The 25,121-nt window shown below is 55.0% G+C and overlaps 2 protein-coding genes across 2 annotated transcripts; one reads left to right on the top strand and one right to left on the bottom strand.

Moving 5' to 3' along the window:
* Positions 1-1,476: 1,476 nt before the first annotated feature.
* On the top strand, positions 1,477-15,792 carry LOC126999464 (dynein axonemal heavy chain 2-like). Its single transcript, XM_050862081.1, has 9 exons — positions 1,477-1,662; positions 2,273-2,438; positions 2,646-2,792; positions 3,061-3,275; positions 3,529-3,646; positions 3,769-7,605; positions 7,887-12,973; positions 13,100-15,288; positions 15,386-15,792. The coding sequence occupies exons 1-9, from the start codon at positions 1,490-1,492 to the stop codon at positions 15,514-15,516; spliced, it is 12,063 nt and encodes a 4,020-aa protein (XP_050718038.1). The 5' UTR covers positions 1,477-1,489; the 3' UTR covers positions 15,517-15,792.
* Positions 15,793-15,918: 126 nt separating this feature from the next.
* On the bottom strand, positions 15,919-24,164 carry LOC126999465 (uncharacterized). Its single transcript, XM_050862083.1, has 5 exons — positions 23,326-24,164; positions 23,139-23,212; positions 18,200-18,350; positions 17,595-17,677; positions 15,919-16,980 (listed from the first exon to the last, which is right to left on the bottom strand). Exons 2-5 carry the CDS (start codon positions 23,205-23,207, stop codon positions 16,546-16,548), a joined length of 738 nt encoding a protein of 245 aa, XP_050718040.1. The 5' UTR covers positions 23,208-23,212; positions 23,326-24,164; the 3' UTR covers positions 15,919-16,545.
* Between the last annotated feature and the right edge of the window lie 957 nt (positions 24,165-25,121).

Here is a 25,121-nt window from a genome sequence, read left to right as displayed (position 1 = left end):
AGCTTCTTAATTTAAAAACCTATATTTTCAGACGCTTCCGCCTCTCACAACAAATATTTTCAAGGCCACTCGAGTCTCATGAGTGTTTTCCACGATCACGGTGCGGAAACCTTGTCAAATTATCACCCCTGGAATTACCCCCAGAAAGCAACCTATACGAAAGCCTTACTAAATATGGGTGAATAATCCCCGATATGTTTAGGAATTTGGTCCAAACACTACCCCTGGAAATACCCCCAGAAAGCAACCTATAGGAAAGCCTTACTAAATATGGGTGAGTAATCCCCGATGTGTTTAGGAATATGGTTCAGAAGACGACCATTGACCACCTTTTCCCACCTTCGTTCATTGCCAGGGAGGTGATGACGGAGGTGTGTGTGCGTGTGTCCTGGGAGGTGACCCGAGCCTGTCAAGTGCACCTCCCCCTGGATGACCTCTTCTCGCCCATCACCAAGAGTCCCAGCATCAAGGACTCGGCGGGAGGGGGCAAAGACTCCCTGTCCCTGGTGGAGAGTGCCATCCGCTGCTGCAAGGAGTGGAGGACCTGTTACGTGGAGGTGAGAGCGGTGGTGCATGTGGTTGTATCTTCCTCCTCCTCCTCCTGTTCCTCCTCCTCTTCCACTGCCTCCCTCACCTTTCATCGTCACCTACCTGCATGGCCCCTTCTATCCCCTCTTATTCTAATGTCTTCTTTCGTTGCATACTCCCTCGTTTACCCTTACCATCACATCATTATGGAATATTCTGTTAGTCTCAAAACCTCCCCATGCGTCATCCTACATGTCTTCCTGCCAAATCAACATCACGGACTCTTCCCCTCCACCATCTTCCCCCTCCTGTTAGTCTCAAAACTCTCCCATGCATCAAGAGAGAAGAGAGAAGAAAGATAAACAGATTGAGATGTAGTGTGAGTGGCTTGCTTGCGTTGGGTACATGGATATAGGAAGTAGAAGAGAGGAGATAAAGGAAGGTATAGAGGGAAAGGCAAAAGAGGTAGAAACATCCTTGTCTTCCTGCCAAAGCAACGTCACGGACTCCTCCCCTCCATCCTCCTCCCCCTCCCCAGCTCGCCACGCACTTCGGGGAGCAGGACAGCCCCGAGGTGTGGCTGCCGGACACCTCCTCGGTCTTCCTACCCGTTGAGCTCTTCGTGAGTCGCTGCGAAGACCTCAAGTACATTGGTCTCAGCAAGGTGCAGCTCACGAGGTAAAGTCCGACTCCTGTGTCTGTTTATATGGTTGTCTGGGTGAAATCTCTCCTTCTTTGTCTTTCTAATCATATGTCTAGCTATCTCGGTTCTTTTTTATTGTTCTTTGTGTATCGCTGTTTATCTGGAGTTGTTTACGTGTTTATCTATATGTCTGCTTGTCTTTTGCTTGGCTACCTGGCTGTGTTGTGTTGTTCCTTGTCACTGGCAGGCTATTTCGTTGTCTACATGTGTGCGTTTACCTTTTCTTTGTCCACGACCTTGAGGCATGGCGAGGGCGGCATGATGTCCGTGCGGGCGGCGGGGGCGGGCGAGGGCGGCGCCGAGGGTGAGCTGCTGGAGGAGGAGCTGACGCAGGTGGACAGGGTGCTGGAGGAGGCGCTGAAGGCCGTACAGCGCAAAAGTCACCTCGTCTTCAACCTCACCTCCAAGGAGTGGCTGAAGCACTTCGACAGGTACTGTACACACTCATGTCAAGGTCGATCTCGTGTAACAGTCGCCTTTTCTCCCCTCAAGGCTTCAGCATGCTCAGTTGAGGGATAAACTCATGGTGGTGTTCTTCGTGTAATAGGCCCACATTATCAAACTCTTCAAAACCTGAGTTCATGTTTCAAAAGGCTCTCGCAGAAGTTGTCGGGGTTTTCATGGGTAGTTTCTTTACCCTGGCAGTACTTTTGGAAAGCTTCTGCGCCGTGAATGGGAAAAATACTCATGAAAACCCAACGTATCTCCTCGTGGCCTTCAAAAACGGTCCTGACCAGAGCCCGAACCGTTTGATAATAGGAGGCATAGTCACTAAGTCGGTCCAGAAGCCTCACCCCCTCCCTCACCCTCCCTTCATAGTAACATTGACTCCTAACTCCAAGCTTTTTCATCCAGCCAATCATCTCCCGTAGCTATGGGAGTGGGCGGGGCTTCTGGGCCAACTTAGTGTACGGTGACCAGTGTAAAGTACGCTGTGATCGTGGTGGCAAGTATCAGGCTGCGTTAAGTACGCATGTAGACTGAACCACAAGACTTACAACCATTATGTGTGTGTAGGGTGCAGTGTGTTTCGTGCTGCAGGTTCCGCGAGGGCATGGAGGAGGTGGAGCGGCGGTACCAGTGTGTGATGGTGGCGGCGGTGCAGACCGTGAACGCTGTGGCTCACGGGCTGCGGGTCCTCAACGTGTTCAAGCCCCTGGCGGCACGCAAGTCTCTCTTCTCAGTGTTCTACGTGATGATCGACCACGTAAGTCACTCATCTGATCCTCCTCCGCCTCCACTATCTCTCATTCTTAGCATATATCCAGTGTTTCTCTCGTCTTTAGTTTAATTCAGGTCATTAAGGCATCAGACATTGTACCCTCAATAGCTTCACCATAAGATATATACAGTGGTCACAGCACCTTCCATGGAACAGCCTTGGCAGTCACTAAACCGCCGCATCGTTCACCAGATCCTTAACCTGTTCGACCGCGACCTTGAGGAGGTGGAGAAGGAGTACGTGTTCCGCTCCATGAAGGTCGGAGGCGAGGGGTTCCACTACTCCAAGATGGCGCGCTGGGCAGCGGACACACGCAAGAAGTTAGAGCAGGAAGTTAACGTGAGTGTTAGTGTGTGCAGGCCGCTAACAGGGCATTGAAAAGGTCAGTACATAACTTTTATATTCTTGCCTCCAAAGGATCTTACTAGAGTGAATGGGAACTATTAAGCAGTGACTGGGATATGGAAAAAAAATAGTTTGAGTCTTTCCACAGGTTAGGTAATTTTCTCTTGTTGAAAGACTTTGTAATCCAAGGAATAATGTTTGTGTCCCTCTGTTGCTACTTTGAAGAAAGTTTGACCCTAAGGAATATCATTTTTCTTCCCAGCTGCTCAAGAACCAGTCCTGGCTGCCGTACTACCCGCGGCTGGACTCCATCTATCAGCGGTGGGGCCGCACGGTGGTGCTGCTGCGGGGCGTAGTCTCCAACATGTACGCCGCCTGGATAGCCTCCCTGGAGCCCAACTCGTCCAGACGCCTCCTGGAGCCCATCTTCAGGTGGCGCCCGGCAGGCATCCAGAGCCTCCAGGACAACTTTGATGAGTGAGTACCCGCCCACGCACCTCGCTACTCACCGTTTGATTATCAGAATGATTCCACTGCTTGTTTCACAGGCTTGACTAACATTTTATGCTGGCCTAGCTTTAGGCTCTGATGCTCAGCAATGTTTATGTTTGAGAAGGCAGATGATTCTTGGAGTGCGAGGGCGGGAGGGGCAATGTAAGTGAAATATTGGGTGAGCAGCTACATAATGTTAAGGTGGGTTCCCTGACCAGCCCGTCCGTCACACACACAGGCAGCTGTACAAAAACCTCGAGGAGGCCGGGACGTGGAAGGCCATGGGCTATGACATCCCGGACAGCATTAGTCCAATATTCGCCGAGGTCGCTATTTACAAGGACCTAAAAAAGAAGGTGACCAAATTATTTTGATATGACAAATCAACACAGAGAAGTATATATTTGAAAACCTAAAACACTTATGAATTAGTCTCCAGTGGGTGTAGGGAAAACATCTTTGGCGCTGCTCCTCACAGGTAACAGAGTGCGCCAACGGGTTCAACACCTTCATGTCGAGGGTGTCCCGCGACGAGGCGCAGATGTTCGAGAGTCAGATCCAGACGGCCGTCAAGACCTTCTTCCCCGGGCTGTCTGCTGTGACGTGGGTGCAGCGCGACGCGGCAGCCGCCCTGCTGACCCGCTGCACCGTGGTAGTGCGGTGCATGCAGGAGCAGGTGACGCAGTACCTGGCGGTAAATCAGGACCTGTCGGCGGTGCTGCTCAAGACCAAGGAAATGACACTCTACAAACGAGACGACGCCACGGTGTACGAGGACGACGGCTTCCAGGAGGACCTCAGTACACAGCTGCACGCGGGCTCCGAGGGCGTGAAGTCCAAGTTCCGGCAGATAGAGGAGATCCTGGACTCCCTGCACCAGAAGCTCCTTAGCAAGGCGAGCGCGAAGGCCGAGGAGGCCTGGCTCGCCTACGTCACCAGGATCGACAACCTCTTCCTGGACTGCCAGCGGGAGGTTCTGCGGCGGTCCCTCCTTTCCTTCGAGGGGATGCTGATGGGCTCCCGCAGCTGCCCAACGGAGAAGCTGACGCCTGTGTTCACCATCACCATCCAGCTCGTCGATAACCGCATCGTGTGCCGGCCCTCCGTCAAGCAGGTGCAGCAGCTCGTCACCACGCTGGAGACGCAGTTCTCCGAGAGTTTAGGGAAGATCCCTTGTCTCCTGAGGCGCTTTGCCCTGGACAAGGCCAAGGCTCATGCCCACCTGCCGACCCTGGAGGACAAGCTGTGCAGGCGTCTGCAGGCCAAGCTAACGAGCGAGTTCGAGGCACAAGTCAAGGACCTGAAGCAGCGGCTGGAGGAGTGGCAGGCCTACCGGGATCTGTGGGAGGTGAACAAGCAGGAGTTCTTTGACCACTACCTCGCCAAGGCCAACTCAGTCTACATCTTTGAGACGGACATCATGACCTTTGAGAAGAAACTGAGGGAAATAGAGAACATTGAAGATCACATGAAGGTCGGCACATTTTATGTCAGTTCTGAGACTCTAAAGGAACAGCTGACCACGCTCTGCAAGTCATGGGTGGCCGACTTTGAAAAGAATCTCTTCAAAATTGCCTCTGAGAAGCTAGAGGTCTTGTATCAGTACAGCAAGGAGACGAGACTCCTGCTCAGGAGTGACCCGCAGGACATCTCATCTCTCCTGGCGGCTGCGGACGAGTGTAATGCAGCCAAGCAACAGCTGACACTGTACAGGAAGGAATTTCAGCCAGTTCGGGAACAGTTTGAGGTGCTCAAGAAATACCATTATAGCATCCCAAGGGAGGTGAGCAGCAGCCTGGACCAGCTGGAGGAGGAGTGGGAGGCCGTGGAGGGGCTGTTGACAGAAAAAGTTCATGAGTTGAATTCGTCTTTGGATGCCTTTCGCAAGACCTACAGTGACCGCTCTGAGCTGGTGCTGGAGGAGGTGGAGGCCCTCAAGGAACACTTCCGCCGCGCGCTGCCCACACGGCTTGACCGTCCCGTCCCTGATGCCTACGACGCCATCAACGCACTGAAGGACTTGATGGCAGACATCATCAACAAGCTGAGTCTGAACGAGACTCTGACACTGCTGTCGCTGCCCACTGTTGAGTTCCCGGAGCTGCCGGCCTTCCAACACGACCTCATGTCGGCGGAGAAGATGTGGTCGCTACTGGAGGAGTGGCAGCAAGTCTGGGACGGCTGGTCCGCAATGGTTGTGTGGGAGGTGAGCGTCGTGGGGCTCCAAGAGATGCTTTCCACGTTTGGCCACAAGTTGAGGGCCATCAAACCCTCAGTGGTGGGGGAAGTGGAGGGGAAGGCCGGTGGGGATGGTGACTGGGAGTTGAAGGAAGAATTCCTCACCAGGATTGAACTGACTAAGCTGTTGGTGCCCCTGACGCTAAACCTGCAAAACGCCAGCCTTAGAACACATCACTGGGAGCAGGTCAAGGCACTTGTCAAGGCAGACTTTGACAAGGACTCACCAGAGTTTACTCTTGGCTTCCTACAGAAGCTGAACCTCACCTCTTACAAGAAGGAAATGTCAGCCATCCTCGTGAACTCCACGGAGGAGGCCAAATTGGTGGCCGAGATCGAAGACATCAAGACCCTTGCCTCGGAGATCCCGCTCAGCCTCAGGCACATACCAGCCATGGGAGTGTCGGTTCTGGAGTCAACGTCTGCAGCCAACTCGACCATTGTGGAGCTGAACACGCGGCTGCAGGTGCTGTCAGCCTCAGTCCACGCCAAGCCCTACACCGGGGAAATGGACGACATCCGCACCATGCTGTCCTCCATGATCACCTTCCTGGAGCGTGTTGAGTCCCTGCAGCGGACGTGGGGCACCTGGGAACCCTTCTTTAATATGCAGGACGTGAGGCTCCACCTGGTGCACGCCACCTCCTCCTTTGACGCTCTCAACGACAGGTGGCGCCAGCTGTCCACTGTCATGGCGACAGAACTCTTTCTCAAGCCTGTGGCGCTGCAGGACCACCTGAAGGAGGAGGTGGAGCACATGACGACTGACTTCAGTCAGCTCACGAAGCAGGTGAAGCCGTACCTGCAGGACCGCCGAGAACACTACTCACGCTTCTGGCTCCTCTCTGACGATGACCTGGTGGCCGCCCTGTCCACGGTGATTGACGGCGAGTCAGCCAAGCCGTTCCTGCCCAAGTTGTTCACCAACGTTTCCAAGATTAAGCAAGAGAGGAACAGTCAGCTGGCGGCAATGGAGGTTATTGGCGTGTACTCAAAGGAGAGCGAGTTCCTAGAGCTGGGATCCTACATTCCTCTGGTGGGGTCCTTCGATACGTGGCTCAGAAACCTTTCAGTCAGTATTGAGGCGACGCTGAAGGAGCAAATACGACAGTGCAGGAACAGCATGAAGTCTGTGGTGATGAAGGTCGACGATGTGGTGAAGCTGTGGCCGCTGCAGGTCACAGTGATCGCCTTCCTCATGCACTGGACGATGGAGGTGAGTCGCTCCTTCACCAAGAGCAAGGGCAGCCTCAACGGCGACCAGCTGCAGGTGTTCAAGAAGAAAATTAGGGACTCCCAGATGCGCCTGGACGGCTGCCTGCAGGGCAACCTTCCCAAGCTGGTGCGGGAAAAAGTGCGTCTGTTCTACCTGACGGTGCTGCAGATAAGGGACTTCCTGTGCGGGGCCGCTGAAGGAAAGTGGAGTCTGGCAACAGAAAGTGACATGCCGCTGCGATATTCTTGGGAGAAGGACACAGACAACCTGCTGCTGCAGATAGGTGTCCATGATTTAGCTTACTCCTGGGAGTACCAGGGCCTGTGGTCCCTGACAGCCCTCACACCCTCCCTCACCCAGGCCTTCACCCAGCTGGCCAAGGTGCTGTGTCAGGGCACAGCCGTGGGCCTCCTCGGAGCCCATGGCTCAGGCAAGACCGAGGCTGTAAAGAGTCTCGCCCACCTGCTGGGGCGGCACCTGGTGGTGGTGGCGTGCACCCCCACCCTCACCGCCGCCCACCTGGCGCAGACACTGCTGGGCGTGAGTCAGTCCCCCAGTTGGCTGCTCCTGGAGGCGGCCCACTGCCTGGACGAGGACGTCGTGCCGCCCCTCGGGGAGATGCTGAGGGTGGTGCAGGAGGGACAGCGCGCGGCAGCAGCAGCAGCAGCCAAGGCAGGAGGAGGCCGGGGCACCAAGCTGCAGCTGCCGCCGTCCGTCCTCCTGGAGGGGACGCGCCTAACTGTGTCGCCGCAGGCCGCCGTGCTGCTGGAGATGGAGCCCGGCCAGGACGCCGCGCGGAGGACGATGGACATCCTGAAGCAGGTGTGTCGCCCCGTCATCATCTTCAAGCCAGACGTCCAGGTAAAGACTCACCTAGTTGTAGTGTTGCCATTCACATCACTAGTCATACCTTTTATTTTCACGTTACAGGACTATCAAGTTTTCCATATTTTTAATATATTACAGGTTTAGTTCCTTGAACACTTGTTGAAATACTTGCATAGTCATTTTGATTCCCCGCTTTGCCTCTGTGGGGAACGAGGTCACTAATGATATTCGTATTATCAGTACAAGAAAGAGGAGGAAGAAAATTTTCAAGTCAGATCAATAAGATGTGTCCCAGAAAGGTCGCTTTGCTGCAGGTGGTGGCCGAGTGCCTGATGACAGTGGACGGCTTCAGGGAGAGCAGAAGTTTGTCTCTCAAGGTGAGTGAAGCGATGGAAAGCCTTGCCTCCGCTCTTCCTCGACGCTACGGCTGGCAGCTAGGGACCCGCGGCGCTGCCCTGCTCGTCACCCTGGCCAGGGACATCATCAGAAGGCAGCCAGAACTGGACGAGATCGATACGGTTCCCCTGGCCCTGCGAGAGCACCTCCTGCCCCAGCTAAGGGAAAACGAGCTACCAATCTTCAAGGAGGTGTTTGAGACGCTCTTCCCAGACTTTGAAGCAGCGCCGGTCACCCACGAGGTCCTAAAGGAGGGGCTCATGGAGGAAATGAATAACAAGCACTTGATAGTGAGGGACACCTATTTGGACAAGACCCTTCAGATGCACGAGGCCATCTGCAAGAACAAGATAGTGATCGCCTTCGGTCCCTCAGGCTCCGGAAAGTCCACTTTGCTGGAACTTCTACATGCCGCCACGAACCACCTGAGCGAGGCTGGTCAAGCAAGTTTCAGGCCCACACGGCTCGAGGCACTCAGCCCACTGGTGGTGGAGCACGAGCTGCTGTTCGGCCCACAGGAGGATCTGGCTGTGGGGGAGAAGGGCGGCCACCTGATGCGCCTCATTCAGAAATGCCACAAGGCGCCCCCTACGTCTGACCTGTGGCTGCTCCTAGAGGGCCCCCACGACCACGAGTGGCTCTCACAGTTCTTTCTTCACGTCCACCCGACCAACGGCACCTTCTTGTGTGGCCTGCGCCAGAGTGTGTCTCTCCCCGCCAACCTGAGGATCATTCTTGAGGTCTCGGGGGACATTGGCCACCTCTCCCCCGGTGAACTGTCCGCCTGCTACGCCGTTTACTTCGCTCCCCAGCCACAGCTGTGGGAGGACGTCATCCAGAGCTGGCGAGCCACAGTCACCAACGTCAGGGTGGCTCGCGCCTTGCAGACACTCATCAAGAAGAACTTGCCGAACTTTATCAACATCCTGGACTCAGATCTCGTGGCCAAACCCCAAATGATCATGAAGGCCAAAGCTTTTGTGTCCATTATGAACTCCCTAATGGAGGCACAGAGAGTGACGGTCGAACCTGAAGACTGGGTGAGCCGACTCACACCCGCCTTCATCTTCAGTATCATTTGGTCCTTCGGCGCCAATCTCTCTACCAGGGAAGCCGCCGAATTCGAGGAAGTGGTCACTCGCATGATCGAGGACGTGCCTGAGGGTGGCATCTACGATTACTTCGTCGACCCCGTCACCGGCACCTTTCTCTCCTGGGACCATCTCTCCACTGAAGTGGAGCAACTCGACATCCACCTCCCTGTTGTTGAGTCGAGTCTCGTGCCGACGAACCGGATAATCAAGTACACCAAGATCATCAGGACGCTGATGGGCCAGGGCATCCCCGTCCTGCTAATGGGTCCGCCAGGCTCAGGCAAGACGACCGTCATCAACATGCTCAGACAGATCCCGGACGAGACGCGATCGGCCGTCATGCTCAGCTTCACGGCCGACACGCGGCCGAAGGACATCCAGAGGACCCTGGAGGGGCGGCTCATGAAGCAGGGCAAGAACACGTTAGCCTGCAAGAGGTCCAAGTTACACGTGTTGATCGATGACCTTCACTGCAGCGAGGGCAGCGCCCACCTTCACGAGGTTCTGGCCACCGTCAGGTACACGACCCGCCGCGAGAAGCTCTTCAGCAGCGACAGCAAGGCGTTCCTGGCGCTGCCTCCACTCTGTTACCTGTTCACCTTCCAGAAAAAAGCTTGCTACTTCGGCCAGGAGAAAACTCAGGAGATCAATGAGCACGTGGACGCCCGCTGGCTGGAGACCTTCCATGCCCTCACGCTACCCGAGTTTGAGGACAAAGAACTGGAAGGAATATTTGGCAAACTCTTTGATAAGGCTTTAGGACATTTTGACCAAGAGGTAAAGTGTCTGAGAACCGTGTTGGCTGAGGGTGTGGTGTACCTGTTCAGGTGTATGGGGAAGAGGAGCCAGGTAGACTGCGGGGACCACTTGGCCCTCGTGCACCACCCGCGCCAGATCCTCTCAGTGTTGAAGGGTCTTCAGCTCGGGGATGAAGAGACGCAGGACAGAGACAACTTTCTGCGGCTCCTGACCCACGAGTGTTACCGGGTGTTCCATGACCTCGGAGTGATGCCCCGGCTGGCCTTTGATCAGCTCATGAATGAGGTGCTCACAGAGTACCTGTGCATTGGCCTCGACACCATCACCCACGACCCCTTCAACTTCCTCCTAACGCGGCTCGGAAACGAAGAGGACCTGTACGACGACGCCAACACTCAGGCTCTGCAGCTGATCCTTAGGAGCAGCGGACAAGCTCTCTTCGGGTCCGACCAGACCTTCGTGGTGTTCGACAGCCTCGCCCACCACGTGGTGCGGCTCCTTCGCATCCTTGGGCACCAGCAAAAGACAGAGAAAGAACCTTCGCTGGCGCTGGGAAGCATAGGAGGCCACGTGGTGCTGGTGGGTCCCGAAGGCTGCGGTAAGAAGACGTGTGCTCGCCTCGTGTCCTCCCTGGCAGGCTACAAGACCTACAATGTGACGGGAACCCCCGGGGAAGAGTTTGTCAAGAGGGACCAGATAAAGGCAGACCTGTCCTCAGGCGTTCCTGTCCTGGTGATCATTGACTGGAATATTTTGCATTGTGTTAGGAATTTAAAGTTTTTGAATGACATGTTGGTGCAACAGTTTTATTGGTTGCCGGCCGGAGACTCTCCCGCGAACTTCAAGATCCTCCTCTCCGTCCCGTCCCTGGAGGAGGCTCACGAGGCCCTCAAGTCCCTGCCCGCCATGTCCAGCTACTATAGCGTGGACAGCTTCCAGGAATGGAGTGCCGAGGACATGCACGCCGTGGCCAGGCAGATCCTCACCGTGGAGATCGGCGAGCGTCTGTCTGACATCACACTGCAGGCCGTAACGGAGGTCATGGCCTTCATCCACACCAGCAGCGGCCGCGCGCCCTCGGCAAAGTTCCTGGAATTCCTGAAAAAGTTCCTGTGGGTGTTCCGAAGCCTCCACGACGACATTATCAACGAGAAGGAGAGGCTGGGCACCAGCATCGTCAAGTTTGAGGACACACAGAAGCGTGTGAAGGAGTTGTCAAACCAGCTGGAGGAACAGCGCGCCCAGGTGACCTACATCCAGCAGTCCTGCGGCAGCGTCGTTCTCAAGATGAGGAACATCAGGTCTGAGCAGGGCCGCCTGGAGCAGGACCTCGCCAAGAATGACTCCCTCCTGCAGCGCCAGAAGGACGAGTCTTCACGGATAAGGGAACTGATCAGCCGCGACCTGACGGCCCCAAAGCTGGAGATGAAGGCTGTGCACCGGCGGCTGGACAGGGTTACGAGGGTGGAGATGGAGAGCCTGAGGGGACTGAGCCGGCCGCCACGCGGCGTGGAGCTGGTGTTCGACGCAGTGCTCACCGTGCTGGAGCTCGACCCGTCCTGGAACGAGGCGAAGAAACAAATGGCTAATGCTCTTGACTTCGTGTCAGCCATCAAGAAGAAGCCCGTCGAGGAAGTGAACGAAAAAGTACTCTCAAGAATACAGGCTTACTTGAAAATGGAGGAACTGAATGTGGAAAAAGTGAGCGGCGAGTCTGAGACGGCAGCGACCTTCCTGAAGTGGCTGCAGGTGTTCGAGAAGTACGTGCGTGTGTACAAGGACTACCACCCTCTCAAGGTGCAGGCGGATATCATCGCCAAGGAGATCGACGCCACCGAGCAGTCCATCAAGCAGTACAAAAACGACCTCTCGGGCTTCAGCATCGAGCACCAGGCCCTGATGGCGCAGCTGAAGGAGAAGGAGCAGCACCTGGAGGCAGCAGAGGAGGAGATGAAGGTGCTGGAGGGCCGCATACAACTGGCGCAGAAGGTGATGGCCCAGCTGGGCCAGGACAAGATCCACTGGGAGGAGGCTCTCTCCCACAGCAGCGTGCAGCTCAGGAACATCTTCGGCGACGCGGTGCTGGCGGCGGCCTACGTCACCTACCTGGGCGGCGTAACGCACGCGGGGCGACGCGAGACGCTGAAGGGGTGGCAGGAAAAGATGGACGAGCTGTGCCTCTTCCATACGGCGGAGAAGAGCGCGCTTGACGTCCTGGCGCCGCTCCACTCACGGGTCAGGTGGCACGAGCAGGGCCTGCCCCTCGACGCCTTCTCCCTCGAGAACGCCGCCATCATCTGCAACTCCAGCCTCCCGCAGCTCATCCTGGACCCCCACCGCGTCCTAGAGCAGTGGTTCCGCAACTGGAGTTCCACTGTTGAGGTTGACCTTGAGAGGAATGACTACATGCAAAAGCTGGAGGAGGTGCTCCGACGTGGGTCGACCTGCCTCATCGTGCAGGAGGAGCTGGCACTGCCCACCCCCGTGCTACAAGTGCTGGAGATGGAGCGGCACGCGCGGGACGGCCAGAGCTTTCTGCTGGTGGGGGAGAGCGAGCTGCAGATCCACGACAACTTCAAGATCGTGATTCTCCTGACGAGCCGAGAACCGCAGATCACCAGCAACATGAGGAGCCTCGCCAACGTGGTCAGCATGAAGAGCCAGCAGGAGGGCCTGGAGGCGCTGCTGACCTCCCGCGTGGCCTCGCACTACCAGCCTGACCTCGTAGACTCGTTGAAGAAGAATGAGTGGGACCTTCTGGAGCGGGAGCGGCAGCTGGCGGAGCAGGAGGACACGATACGCACACTCATGTCCCGCTTCGATGACGACGTGCTGGAAGAGAACAGCCTGATGGAGCGGCTGCAGACGGCGTGCTCGCGGGCCTCGGAGGCGAAGCGGAAGTGCAATGATCTGAGGAAGAGTCTAGAAACCGCCAAGGAGGGCAACGCCACGTACCGGAAGATCGCGGGGCTGCTAACGCGGCTGTACCTCATCGTGGAGAGGCTCCCGCGTCTGCAGCCGTCCCTTGAGCTGGGTCTGGAGCATCTCAGCGTGCTTGTCATCGGGGAGATGCACCTGCAGAGTCTTGTTACTTCCTGGGGCCAAATGCTCGGCCAGAACATTGTCATCAAGATGCTGCAGAGCGTGTACAGGTGAGTCTGGCAACAGGTGTGATAGCTTTTGTATGTGTAATTAAGTCAGTTTATGATTATGGAGATCTGCATTTTTCATTAAATTACTTGTGAGTGTGTATCATGCTCACCGCCATTTTCCCTTAGGCACCTGGAGGAGCAGGTGAGCCCCATCTCCCTCGTGACGGTGGGCCTCATCCTGGCCACCTGGTACGAGTGTCACATCGGCCTCACCACGCCACAGTTCTGCTCGCTGCTCTACACGCAGCTGGTGGACCAGGACGGACCCCTGCCCCTCCCACTAGACCTCAGGGCACACCTGACCGCCGCACCCCACAGTGCCCCGGCGCTGCCGCCCTTTGACCCGGGGAAGCACTCCGCCCTGCGCCCCGCGTGGCTCACCGAGCGGCAGTGGCTCCAGGTTGTCGCTCTTTCCAAGATCAATCCATTCCAGGAGCTGGCGGAGCACATCGTGGCTCACGAGAACCTGTGGCGTGTGTGGTACATCACGGAGCAGCCCGAGGCCGGGGCGCTGCCCAAGAAGATGGAGCGGAAGATCAGGGGTGTGGCGAAGCTCATTTTGATCAACTGCCTGCGTCCAGACCGCCTTGACGAGGCGTCCATGATGTACGTGCAGCGAGTTCTGAAGCACGAGACCAGCGAGGCCACGGCCAAGGCGCTCCTCTCCGTGGCGGGCAAGGGCAGCGCCGCCTCGCCCGTCATCGTGTACAGCTCCGTGCCGCTGGACGTGGAGTTCGTGCTGCGCCAGATCCAGACGCTGTGCCACCCCATCATCTCCACCGACCCCGAGCCCCTGGACGTGCTGGCGCTCGGGCAGGGGCGGGAGGAGAGCCTCTCCCTCAGGCTACAGCGGTGCCTCCTCAAGGGCCACTGGCTGCTCCTCAAGAAGAGCACCACGGCCGACTCCTGCATCACCCGCCTCAACAAACTCCTGCGGGACGGTTCGCTCGCCGCCGCGCACAAGCGGTTCCAGATTTGGATGTATTTTGACAATGACGACAAGCTGCCGTCCAGCCTGATGACGGCGTGCCGCAAGGTGTACCTGAGCCTGCCAGGCACCGTGAAGGAGTCGCTGCGCCACCTCTACGAACTGGTCGGGGACTCCCGTCTCGCTTCCTACTCCAACGAGTGGAGCAAGTGGTGCCTCCTGAGCCTGGCTCTGTTCCACATCGCCTTCATCACCCGCCAGACGCTGGAGAACAACAGCACCCCGCTGGCCATCGTCCTCGGGGACGCCCAGTGGGAGGAGGCAGAGAACATGCTGCGGACGCTGCTGACAGGCGGCCACCCCGCTGACGGCTCCCTGCTGACCTCCCTCACCCCGCACCTCGTGGACCTTTACTTGGGGGGTTGCCTCACCGAGGAGTGCCGCAACGTCCTCACCCAGCTGATGCTCGTCTACCTCTCCCCCGAGGCCATCCAGAACGTGCCCGGCAGAGTGTCCGCCCTCACCCACTACACCGTGCCCCGCGCCAGCTCCCTCGAGGACCACTTTGCCCAGATGGAATTCATCTACTTGGCGCAGGATGTGTCGCTCACAGGCGTGGCGCCCATGGTCATCCTGCAGAACCAGCGGGACGAGGCCAGGGACATCAATATTGCCCTGCGGACACTCAACGAGCAGAAGACGTCCTGCCGCTCGCTGCGGGACACCGTGTGGCCGCGGCGCTTCGCTGAGCTCAGGGACAGAAAGCTGAAGTCCCGGAAAGTGCAAGGGGCGCTCCAGGCCATCATGCGGCAGGAGTACGATGACTGTTCGTGGACCGTGCGGCAGGTGGCCTCCAAGCTGACCGTCACCGAGGACTTGGACACCATCAACGGCCTTTTGCAGGACAGCTCCCCGAGCCTCGACATTACCAAGGACGACACGGAGCTGCGCAAGACCGAGTCCAGGCTCAGGAAGCTCAACGCCCGGGCAGACTTCCTGTGGGAGATGGCGGGCAGCCGCGAGCCACCGCGAAGCCTCCGGCTGGGCTTGCTGCAGGAGCCGGCGGCAGCCTGGGCGGCCGTGACGCGCAGCTACTGGGGTGAACTGCGGCCGGCTGCCCTGGAGGTGGCGGTGCTGACGAGGTCCCTGAGCGCTTGTCTGGCCTCAAAGGGGGCGGAGGAAGACGTGAAGGGCGTCGGAGAAGAAGAGGAAAGTCCCTCGCTGGTGCTGGAGAAGCTGGTGCTACGCGGCGCTTGCTGGGACGCGGCGGCCGAGGTGCTCATGACGGAGGAGCTGGGGGCCGGCCTGCCCGCCGCCACCACGCTGGACCTCACCGTCACCAAGTGCACCGCCCGCGTCAAGAAGGTGCTCAAGAAGGCCGGCAGAGGTAAGTCACTGCGTTTCTCTGTTTCCTTGACGTGCTAGCTGTGGCCGCTGTGTCGCCACCCTCACCTTTTCCTCAACACTCACCTTTTTTCCCACAGCGTACCGCACACCCGTCCACGTTGGGGGCGAGGACACCTGCGCGCCGCTGTTCTGGGTGCACCTTCCCCTCGCCTCCAGCATCACCAGCCACACCTGCCTCCTGAGCGGCGTGCGGCTCATCACCGCCTGAGCCAGCAACCCCTGACTATAGGCCCTGTACACGACGCCTTATACGCGGTCGTCCCACTCCAGGCTCCAAATTTGAAGTAGTTCGCGCAGGGCGTCACACGGTTCCGCTATAAGGGTTCAACTCTAGGCTCCTAGGTCCCGCTACCTTTAACTTGCACTGTATTTGTTACACAAGGGTCATCCTGTGCGTGGGACGACTATGTATTCTTGGACTGTGCTGTTCACTACAACTTAGTAAATTCACACGTCAGATTCAGGCAGACCCACCATCGTGCATTTGATCACAATCCGATATGCAGTCGTTGACATACAAAGCCTTTCGACTAGAGATATATACTTGTTAGAGTGCGTTATTGTCTTTATTTTCATCTCTGGTATTTCGTAGGGGAAAAGAAATGTTGAAAAAAGTCTTCAAGTTTTATTCAACTTCGCACAACTGTGAACGCTTCCCTGTCCCGAATATGAGAGGAGAGGGCGGCTGGGGTGTCTGAAGAGGGATGGGTGAGGGCAGATTACGACCCATACAATTAAACCATACAAGGGGACGAATGTAACCCTTTTAGCATCCCCCAATATGACCTCTCCCGCCACCTCCTCAATACCTATCCCTCTCTAGGTGCTCTGATCTCCACTGTAACCGAGTCGGGGTGAACCTTACTAACCTATTACCTAGTTACATCTATACAGTAAGGGAACACTGCATCAATAATTCCTGCCGCGTATATAGAAAAGACAAGCTTGCGACTGTACAATAAGCGGAAGAAACACTAATTCCTCCACACCAGTAAGGAGGATTATCAGGAGTCTCTACCCCACGAATATATGTATTGTGTGACGCTAAAGCTAACATAGAACACATACAAAAATACTGCATATCTCCAGCACCGCCCGCTAAACACACACACACACACACACACACACACACACACGCTCCCTACCACCTTGAGGATCAGCGACAGACTTAACTAATACGGAGGGAATACAACTGATTTCCAGGACTCCAGCGGGCGCAACCTACACCCTCCCCCCTTTATATCTTGATGCCCAGACCTGTGGGGAGCGGAGACTTCTTGGTGGAGTTTTGTTTAGGGTTTGGGCGGGGCGTGGTGATGACTGTGGGGCGGGGTGTCGTGTGGGTCAGCGTGGGGCGAGGCGTGTATGCTGGGGGCAGATCTCTCCTTTCCCTGCACGGGGCGGGGGTACAGGTGGGCGTCGTGGGTTCCTGGCAGCAGGGGGGATGGCTGTACGTGGATGGCACCCGCACGGACACCAGCGCCTGTTTCTTGATGAGGCGGCCGTAGGAGCGCACCACAAGGCAGCAGTACGTGATGACCACCACGGCCACCACGGAAGCAAGCAGGTCGAGCGTGCGTTTCTGCAGGGCCGCACGGACGCCGGACCACACCACGGCGGCCATCACCACCACGGACAGCACCAGCCACGGCACCAGCAGCCCGCCGCGCTCCTGCACCAAAGAATAAAACACGTCAACACCACATCACCACGCCACCGTCACCATCAGGTACGCACCCTACACTACACACCTCATAAGCCCTTCACCACGTACAGTAATTATCAGTATTTTAACCATCCCTGTCCCCTTTCCTATTGCCCGCACAGACCCCATTTGATAACTCGTGTACCAGATTTCGTTATGTCCACTTAGTTAGATGTCTTTACCCTCACCACCCGAGTTATTACTTGGTCAGCATACGCGGTCATAATAGGAGTTGTTTTGTTCCTATTTCTTCACATTCGTACCATCAATTTTATAAACACGAAGATTTTTGTATGATGGTTATGCTGAAATGGAGCTTTTTAGTTGTTTCTCCGTCTATATGGAGCTACCCAAGATTCTGTTTACTGTCATTCATTAACTATTTACTTCTGGGTTGTTTACTTATTACTTTTTTGCTGCGTTGTATAGTAATGTTCTTTTTCCCTGGATAAACTACGATGATTTTGTTTATAATGTCACCCGTTGCCCTCCCTCCCTCAGCTCTCTCTATCTCCGACAACCCGCTGCCTCCCCGCCTCCCTGCCTCCCTACCTCCCCGCCTACCCGCCTCCCCGCCTCACCTTGACCGCCGCCACGATGAGCAGGATGGAGAAGGTGAAGAAGAGTAGCCACACGCTCACCTGCGCGTACACGAAGATGCGAACTGCGGAGGAGACACGAAGCACAGGTTAATGATTTACATAGATTTACATAGAAAGCACCCACCCACCTGAGTCTGTAGTGTGTGTGTGTGTGTGTGTGTGTGTGTGTGTTGATCCTCCCGTGTGTGACTATGTGTACGTGATTATGTGTACGTGTGTGAATATGTATGTGTGTCTTTGTGGGGAGCGGAAAGGAATGTTTGTTTGTTTTTCCGTGTGTGTGTGTGTGTGTGTGTGTGTGTGTGTGTGTGTGTGTCTGGGGGGGAGGGTAGGAAGGATGGCAGGAAAAAAAGGAAGAAAGAAAGAAAGAAAGAAGGAAACAAAGAAAGAAAGAAAGAATAAAAAGGAAAGAAGGAAAAAAAGGAAAGAAAAAACAAACAAAAATGTGTGAATGGTCGTGAATAGAGAGTGAGATGGGAGAAGGAGGGAAAGGTGTATGTATGTATGTATGTATGTGTGTGTGTGTGTGTGTGTGTGTGTGTGTGTGTGTGTGTGTGTGTGTGTGTGTGTGTGTGTGTGTGTACCTGCAAGTAATTTCGCGGTGTCCGTCAGATCCCCGCAGGGTGGCAGGACTCCCAGTGGGTCATTTGCCTCCCCGACCCTACAGGCGTCCATGTGCTCCTCCAGGGTGAAGGCCACGGCGCCGTAACCCACAGTGAGCACAGCCGAGCACACCTGTAGAGGGAAGGGCAGGTGAGAGGCGCGGAGGGAAGGAAATCCGAACAGACATTTAAGAACACAAATGGATAGAACACTAGAAGAAGAGAACGGAGAAGAAAGGAAATGGGAAGAGGAAGAAGGAAGAAATGGGGGATTAAGGAAGAGAAGAGAACGAAAAAAAAAGTTATAAGAGGGAGAAAAGAAAGGAGAAGGAAGTGGAGGATTAAGGAGGAGGGAAGAAGATAGTAAAAAAGAAAGGAAGAGGAAAAAGAAGGAAGGGAAGAGTTGAAGAGGAAAGGAAAACGAAAAAGAAATCGAAACCATGAGGTGAGAAAAAGAAGAAGGAAGTGTGGAGTTAAAGAGAACAGAAAAGAAAGGAAAAGAAAACATTGACCAGGAAGTGGAAGGAGGAGGAGGTGGAGGGCTAAGTAGGATGTTACGAGGATGTCCAGAACTCGATGCAGACAGTGTAAACAAACCTCGAGTCGCTCACAACAGGACGTAGTAATTAAGTGACCGTGTGAGGGAGGGCAGGGAGGCAGGGAAGGAAGGCAGGGGAAGGGAGGCAGGAAAGGAAGGCAGGGGAAGGGAGGCAGGGGAAGGGAGGCAGGGGAAGGGAGGTAGACGAAGGGAGGCAGACGAAGGGAGGCAGGTCTTGGGGCGCCCGGTGGAGGGAAGGGGAAAGGAAGGGCAAGGCAGGACGAAGGTAAAAAAAAAGAGGAAAAGAAGGGAAGGGAAGGTAAAGCGATTATGGGGGGAACGAAAGCAGAGAGAGAGAGAGAGAGAGAGAGAGAGAGAGAGAGAGAGAGAGTAGGAAGTGGAGGGAGGGAGGAAAGAATGTGAGGGTCAGTTTAGACTTATAAAGTGTGATCTGGAGAGGCTTATCGAGAGAGAGAGAGAGAGAGAGAGAGAGAGAGAGAGAGAGAGAGAGAGAGACGACAACAGGCTTGCTCTGTCCCCTCTCTCCATCAAATTCTTCTCCTCGTCCTCTCGAGACATCAGAAGGAATTAGACTCCACTTTTTAAGCGTGAATTATCTTCCCTTACCGGAGGAGGGAGGGAGAGGGGGAGAGCAAAAGGGAAGAGGAGGAGGAGAGATAAAGTACGGGAGAGAGGGGAAGGGGAGAGAACAGGAACAGGAACAGAGGGAAAGGAGAGAAAGGAAGAACAGGAATAGAGGGAAAGGGAAGAGAGGAAGAACAGGAAAGGAGGAGAAAAGAGAGAAAGAAAGGAGAGAGAGAGAGAGAGAGAGAGAGAGAAAGAGGAAGAAGGAGGAGAATAGCGGCGAGAAGAGAGAAAGAGGAAGGAGACAGGGAAGAGGAGGAAGGAAAGTAAAAAAAAAAGAGTATAAAAAGGTAGATAAGCACACCCTTATCTAATACATTACACACATGAACAGTGCGCGGGTTGGGATAGGTTAGTATGTCCTTGATTCTTCGAGGGATTACGTGCGATCAGACTTGAGATAACAGAGCAGAAGGAAGAGTAGTGGTAGTAGTAGTAGTAGTAGTTGTAGTGGTAGTAGTAGTAGTAGTAGTAGTAGTAGTAGTAGTAGTGGTGGTGGTGGTGGCGGTATCGTTGTTGTTAATGGAAATAAGAAAGAAAAGTAAAAAAGAAAGACAAAACAGAGAGAGAGAGAGAGAGAGAGAGAGAGAGAGAGAGAGAGAGAGAGAGAGAGAGAGAGATTGAGAGAGTATGTATGTGTGTGGTAAGAAAAAAAAAAAAAGGAGCTGATAAGGGTGAGGTGAGTAGGAGCAGACGTGGGAGAGATATGCTGGTAGGAGGAGAGGTTATTCTGGGGCTGGAGGAGGAGGAGGAGAGGAAGGAGGAGGAGGAGGAGTGTGAAGTGAATCAAACAACTTAAGTGGTGGGAGGATGTGACTAAGAGACCTGTGGGGGGGGCGGTGAAGGGAGGGAGGATTGAGTGTATTGCAGGATAAGAGTTAACTAACGTAGAAGGTGAAACTGTGAAAGAAATTAAGTGTAGGTGAGAAAGAGGAATAGAATAAAGACATAAAGAGAAAGTAAGGAGAGAAAGTAATAGTGATGATGATTATAATAAATACCACGCCAGGAGGAAAAAAGTTTTGATAAGTTAGAAAGAGGAATAAAACTGAGGCATGGAGAGAAAGTTAGAAAACGAAAAAAAGTAATAATGATAATGAGAACAAACAAAATAAAAGAAAGTGTGTAGGTGAGAATAGGGAATAAAATAAAGACAAAAAGAAACTAAGAAAGCACAAAGAAAGTAATAATAATAATGATAATAAATAAACTCAAAAAAAAAGTGTAGGCGATTGAGGAAAATAAAATAAAGACGCGGAAAGAAATAAGAAAGTGAAAGAAAAACTAATAATAATAATAATAACAAACATCACACTATATTAAGTCCAGCATATTACTAATCCGCGTCGGGTCTGGCTGGTCTGCTCCTCGTCGAAGCTCTAAATCCGCCTCTTCAGCGTGCATGTGTGAGCGGCCAATACGCTGCGTCAAGGTGCCGCAGCCTTCACTCTTGAGGCCCATCGCGCAGCCCGGCAACGCAGATAACGTTATTTTTACGGTCTTCCTGTGTGCCGTGTGGGGGGTAGGGGTTTGTAGAAATCTGACCTTTTTTTTTTTTGCGCTTCTGCCTATGGCGCCGGTAGGCTGTCTTCGTGGGGCCTGATGGCCGGCCCCAGCCTGTTATAGCGTAGGCGAGTGTTTATAGTGGCGCCATCTTGCTTGGCTCATGCTGCCCCCCGGGGCTCATCTTTGATCTAGAGTCCGGACTGATAGGTGGTCTTCAGGACAGCAGGTGGGTCCTTTCCACTCTGCGGTGAATGAAAAATCCCAGCTTGTGGAGGCGGGCAGGACGCGAACCCGCGTCCTCCTGGTCGAGGTGCCCGCCAGCCCCTCCTCCCCACGCCCCAGTATCTATATATATATATATATATATATATCTATATATATATATATATATATATATATATATATATATATATATATATATAAAAGGTCCCCGATAATGAATAACTACATCAGAACGATCAACGAACCTAAACCATACAACTGTACACTCCTGCTGTATCTCCTCCCCTGTATTGTAAAGCAGGAAACATTTGAAACATTTGAAACATTTTGTTATACTTGCACAGGGAGGTTGGTGAGGGGGAGTCGGTGATCCTTTAAGGTTTGGGCAAGGTTATAATGGTGATTTATTGGTGTGGGTGGGTCTGAAGAGGGTACGGGTGGGGAGGGTGTACTGAATGTAGGTGTAGTTTATGGGAGGGAGGTAAGGGACGCTATATTGATGACGATGGAAGGGCTGTAGTAGATGGATGGTGATGGTGAGGATAGTGAGGGATGGTGGTAGTGAGGGTGTACTGTGTGTGTTTCAGGGTGTGGGTGAGGAGTGTGAATGGTAGGGGGGTTGGGATGGTGTGTGGGGGGGGATAGTGCTGATTGTGGCGTAGTGGTGCATTTCTAGGGGGTCAAAGGGTGTGGGTGTAATGATGGTGGTGTGGAGGGCTGTGGGGGGTACAGGGGGTGGTCTGGTGTTGGTCTTCGTCGCCATACACACACACACATACACACACACACACACACACACACACACACACACACACACACACACATACTCACACATGCACTCACACACTCCCCTGCGAGCATTGCCCCCCCGAGGCCACTATTGCCGCTACATACTCAGCAGTGGGCGTAGGAGGGTGTGGGTGAAGGGGGGCTGTGAGTTCCGCCAGACCTTGCAGCCAAACGCCCACACCCCCGCGGGAGGCGTTGGGTGTTCTGTGGCGATATGCGGCGAAGCGATTAATAGCTGATCACGGCACAGAAGACCCGTTACTAAAGGATCTTCCGACATGATTTTTGCTTTCTTTTCCTCTAGACTTTCCTGAACCAGAACGTGATTGGGACGCGTCTCCACTAACTGATAACGAAATAAAAGAAGACCTTTTTGAAAAAAATCTGTCGACATTTTTGTTTTGTTTTTGTTTTGTTTTCTTTGTTTTCATTTTCTTTGGACTTTCCTCCACTGACACGTGGTTGGGACGCGTTTTTTAAATAAGTGAAGCGAAATACTGTTTTGTTTTTCTATTTGTGTTTCGGAAATCCTGTTTTTTAAGTCCCCGTGAGGTGGACACGTAAGAGGGCAAAGGGTTCGCGTGGCAATGCGTAGGAAGGGGACGGCGAGGGGACAGGAAGGGCTCGTAAAGCAAGCACAGTTTCCTTATTTCTGAATGGTCCGTTGTCCGCGTGAACGGCATGCCTAACAAGATGAGCTGTTTCCTTACACTGGCGGCGTCAGGTTGCCCGCCCTCCCCCTGCCCCGCTGTTTGTTTGTGTTGGGTATTCACCTGATGTAGTCTTGAGAGAGGCGCGATGGATGGTGAGGAAAAAGAAGAAGAGATATAGGCGGACAGGAGTGGCAGCCAGCGGGAGATTGGGTGATGGAAGGAAAGAGTACATCATAATCAGTAGCAGTGAGGTATGACACGGACACGAGGAAGCGAGGGCGGAGTACGAGCAGGAGAGGAGGCCAGGGTCGCCACCATGATGTGGGATTATCACTTGAGGTGAAGAGGCCGCCCCTAAGTGGCCAGACAGACCTTCAAGGCAGAGACGTTACTTACGTCCCCTTACCTCCCCCTCCACCCATCCTGCGTAGCCCCCCCCCTCCCCACCACCCTACACCCCTACTCACCCATCCCCCCTCCCCCTGCCCACCTCCCCGCCCAGGTGAGTGGCGCGAAGAACCTGATAGATTAGAATGAACGTTGAGGCGGCAAAGAGGGCGGAACTTACCATGCCCAGCACCCCGATGGCCACCACCCCCTTCTGGAGGCTGACGCAGCACCAGCAGCACCGCCGCATGCCGCCTGGGGGGAGAGAGAACGTTACTTCTCACGGCCTGTCACCGGAACACACTGCAACACTATTTTCCACTGTCCTGATGTCACCTGTCAACGACGTGCGAGCCAACACAACTTACTTGCTGTCACCGCTCGTCACAAAAACTGTCACTGTCACCGCGGTGTCCCGGAACTGGCCAGGCGAGGCCGCGCGTGGCGGGCAGCGACGCAGCAGTGCTCCTCAAGCCACAGTGTCCCGCCCTGAGGGCCACCAGTTGATATCAGTGCTGTAACACGCGATTCGGCCTCACTGCTGCTCCTCCAGGCGTTTAGTAAGGTGTGAGGGCAGTTCCCGTGTCTGCTGCGGGGCCTGGCTCGCGGAGCGTCACAGTGGTCGATGCGGCGGGGCGGGCGTGCTGTCCCTGCGGCGGCGGGCAGAGTAGTGGCGGGACGGGCCAATGAGACAGTGAATGACACTGACCAGCTGAGGGCGGCGGCGTGAATGGTGCCACCGACTCACACAGTCTGAAGGCTGCGAGGGAGGGGCTCCACCTGCCAGTGGCTCACAGGTGCACTACATACCTGGAGGGCCACGACAGGTGAAGGCCGCGCCGCTGCTCAGCGTCACTGATTACCCAGAACAGTTTTGTATCATCAGCAGTCAGTGGCTCGCGTGCCCACACAGTATCAGCTTACAGTTGAAGGCTCTGTGACAAGAGAAATTCCGGCTGCTACACGAGCTTTAAGCATCAATAGACGTGACTTGCCCGCTGCGTTACATGCTATGTAAGTACTCGTATTGATAAAGGCTAACGGGTGAGGATTTCAGAAAAAAAAAATACCCTCTTATTAGAGATATAATTTCACGTCCCTCCGGCCAGCAGGCTGGAGAAGCCCTTTACAGGAGAGTACCGAGTCGATGAGTCCTGGACAGTCCAGGACGGAGGATATTGCATACACGTGGCTGCCTCTGCCCCGGCGGTGGGCACAGCACCACCGGGATCCCATCAGGGGGAAGTGCCATCCACGCTGCCGTAACGCGGCAGTCGCGCGACGACCCAGAGGCCGATATAGAAACACTTAAGGAGGAGGGGGCGGGGGGGAGAAGACAGTGTTTCATATCCTGCTTGCCTCACCCCCACCCACACCGCCCCGCCTCACCCCTGACCCTCCAGTCCCCTGCTGCACAGCCTCAGGGGGCCGCCGGCCTGGCCGCCTCCACCCAAGAGCCATGCACTGTCCCGCCCCGCCACAGGCACGAGAGGGTCCCGGGTGACCCCTTCCCCTTCCTCCCCACCCGGCGGACGTGGTTGTGTTCACGGCCTGCTCCAACACGACCCTCCATTGCGTGCCCCCCATCGGCATGTTCACCAAATATGGGAGAATAAAGTGACAGCGACATGTTCTGTTATGTTGCTGCTTACCGGCGCAGTTGCTTATTTCTTGGTCCTCCTAGAAATGTCAACAGTCCTCACGCAGCTATGGGCGGCCAGGGCCGTGCGGGGCGTCAGGACTATCTTCCCTCAGAGATGAATGCACCGCCGGGGATTGACTAACTGGCCTCGCGCTCGACAGGAGGCGCCGCGTCGGTGTGCCCTCGCTGCCCCGCGGCCTGAGTGGAGGCTGTCACTCAGTCCACACACCTCGCCGCGTCCCTCGCCAAGCCTCGCGGTGACCCAGCTCTCGGCGCCGTGAGTCACCAGCCTCTAATGGACACGAGGAATCCTGAGAGCTGCCCTTCGGGACCCTTAATCTCCAAGGTTGCCGCAGCCCTCTGGAGGCCGCCCAGTGACCTTGAGCCTGGCCACTCGCTGGCCCTTAAGTGTGGCGTCGCTGGTTGAGTTTATCAAAGATAGGTATGCCGTGAGTCTTCTGACGAATCTGTGGCGTTCCTGCGACTCTACTGCCCCGCCATGCCCACACCCTGTGCGAGGCT

The sequence above is a fragment of the Eriocheir sinensis genome, chromosome 16 (genome assembly GCF_024679095.1).
Source record: "Eriocheir sinensis breed Jianghai 21 chromosome 16, ASM2467909v1, whole genome shotgun sequence".
NCBI lineage: Eukaryota > Metazoa > Arthropoda > Malacostraca > Decapoda > Varunidae > Eriocheir > Eriocheir sinensis.
The sequence above is the reverse complement of the archived record's forward strand: the minus strand, read 5'-3'. Positions and strand labels throughout refer to the sequence as shown.

Bases quoted from the DNA above. Each gene is read 5' to 3' on its own strand.
- LOC126999464 (XM_050862081.1), top strand. From the start codon at position 1,490: ATGATGTCCGTGCGGGCGGCGGGGGCGGGCGAGGGCGGCGCCGAGGGT. The intron at 2,439-2,645 runs GTAAGTCACTCA...ATCGTTCACCAG, and splicing joins TCTACGTGATGATCGACCAC to ATCCTTAACCTGTTCGACCG. The intron at 7,606-7,886 runs GTAAAGACTCAC...GCTTTGCTGCAG, and splicing joins TCTTCAAGCCAGACGTCCAG to GTGGTGGCCGAGTGCCTGAT.
- LOC126999465 (XM_050862083.1), bottom strand. From the start codon at position 23,207: ATGCGGCGGTGCTGCTGGTGCTGCGTCAGCCTCCAGAAGGGGGTGGTG. The intron at 18,351-23,138 runs GTAAGTTCCGCC...TTCCCTCTACAG, and splicing joins CCATCGGGGTGCTGGGCATG to GTGTGCTCGGCTGTGCTCAC. The intron at 16,981-17,594 runs GTGAGGCGGGGA...TCTTTGGTGCAG, and splicing joins TCATCGTGGCGGCGGTCAAG to GAGCGCGGCGGGCTGCTGGT.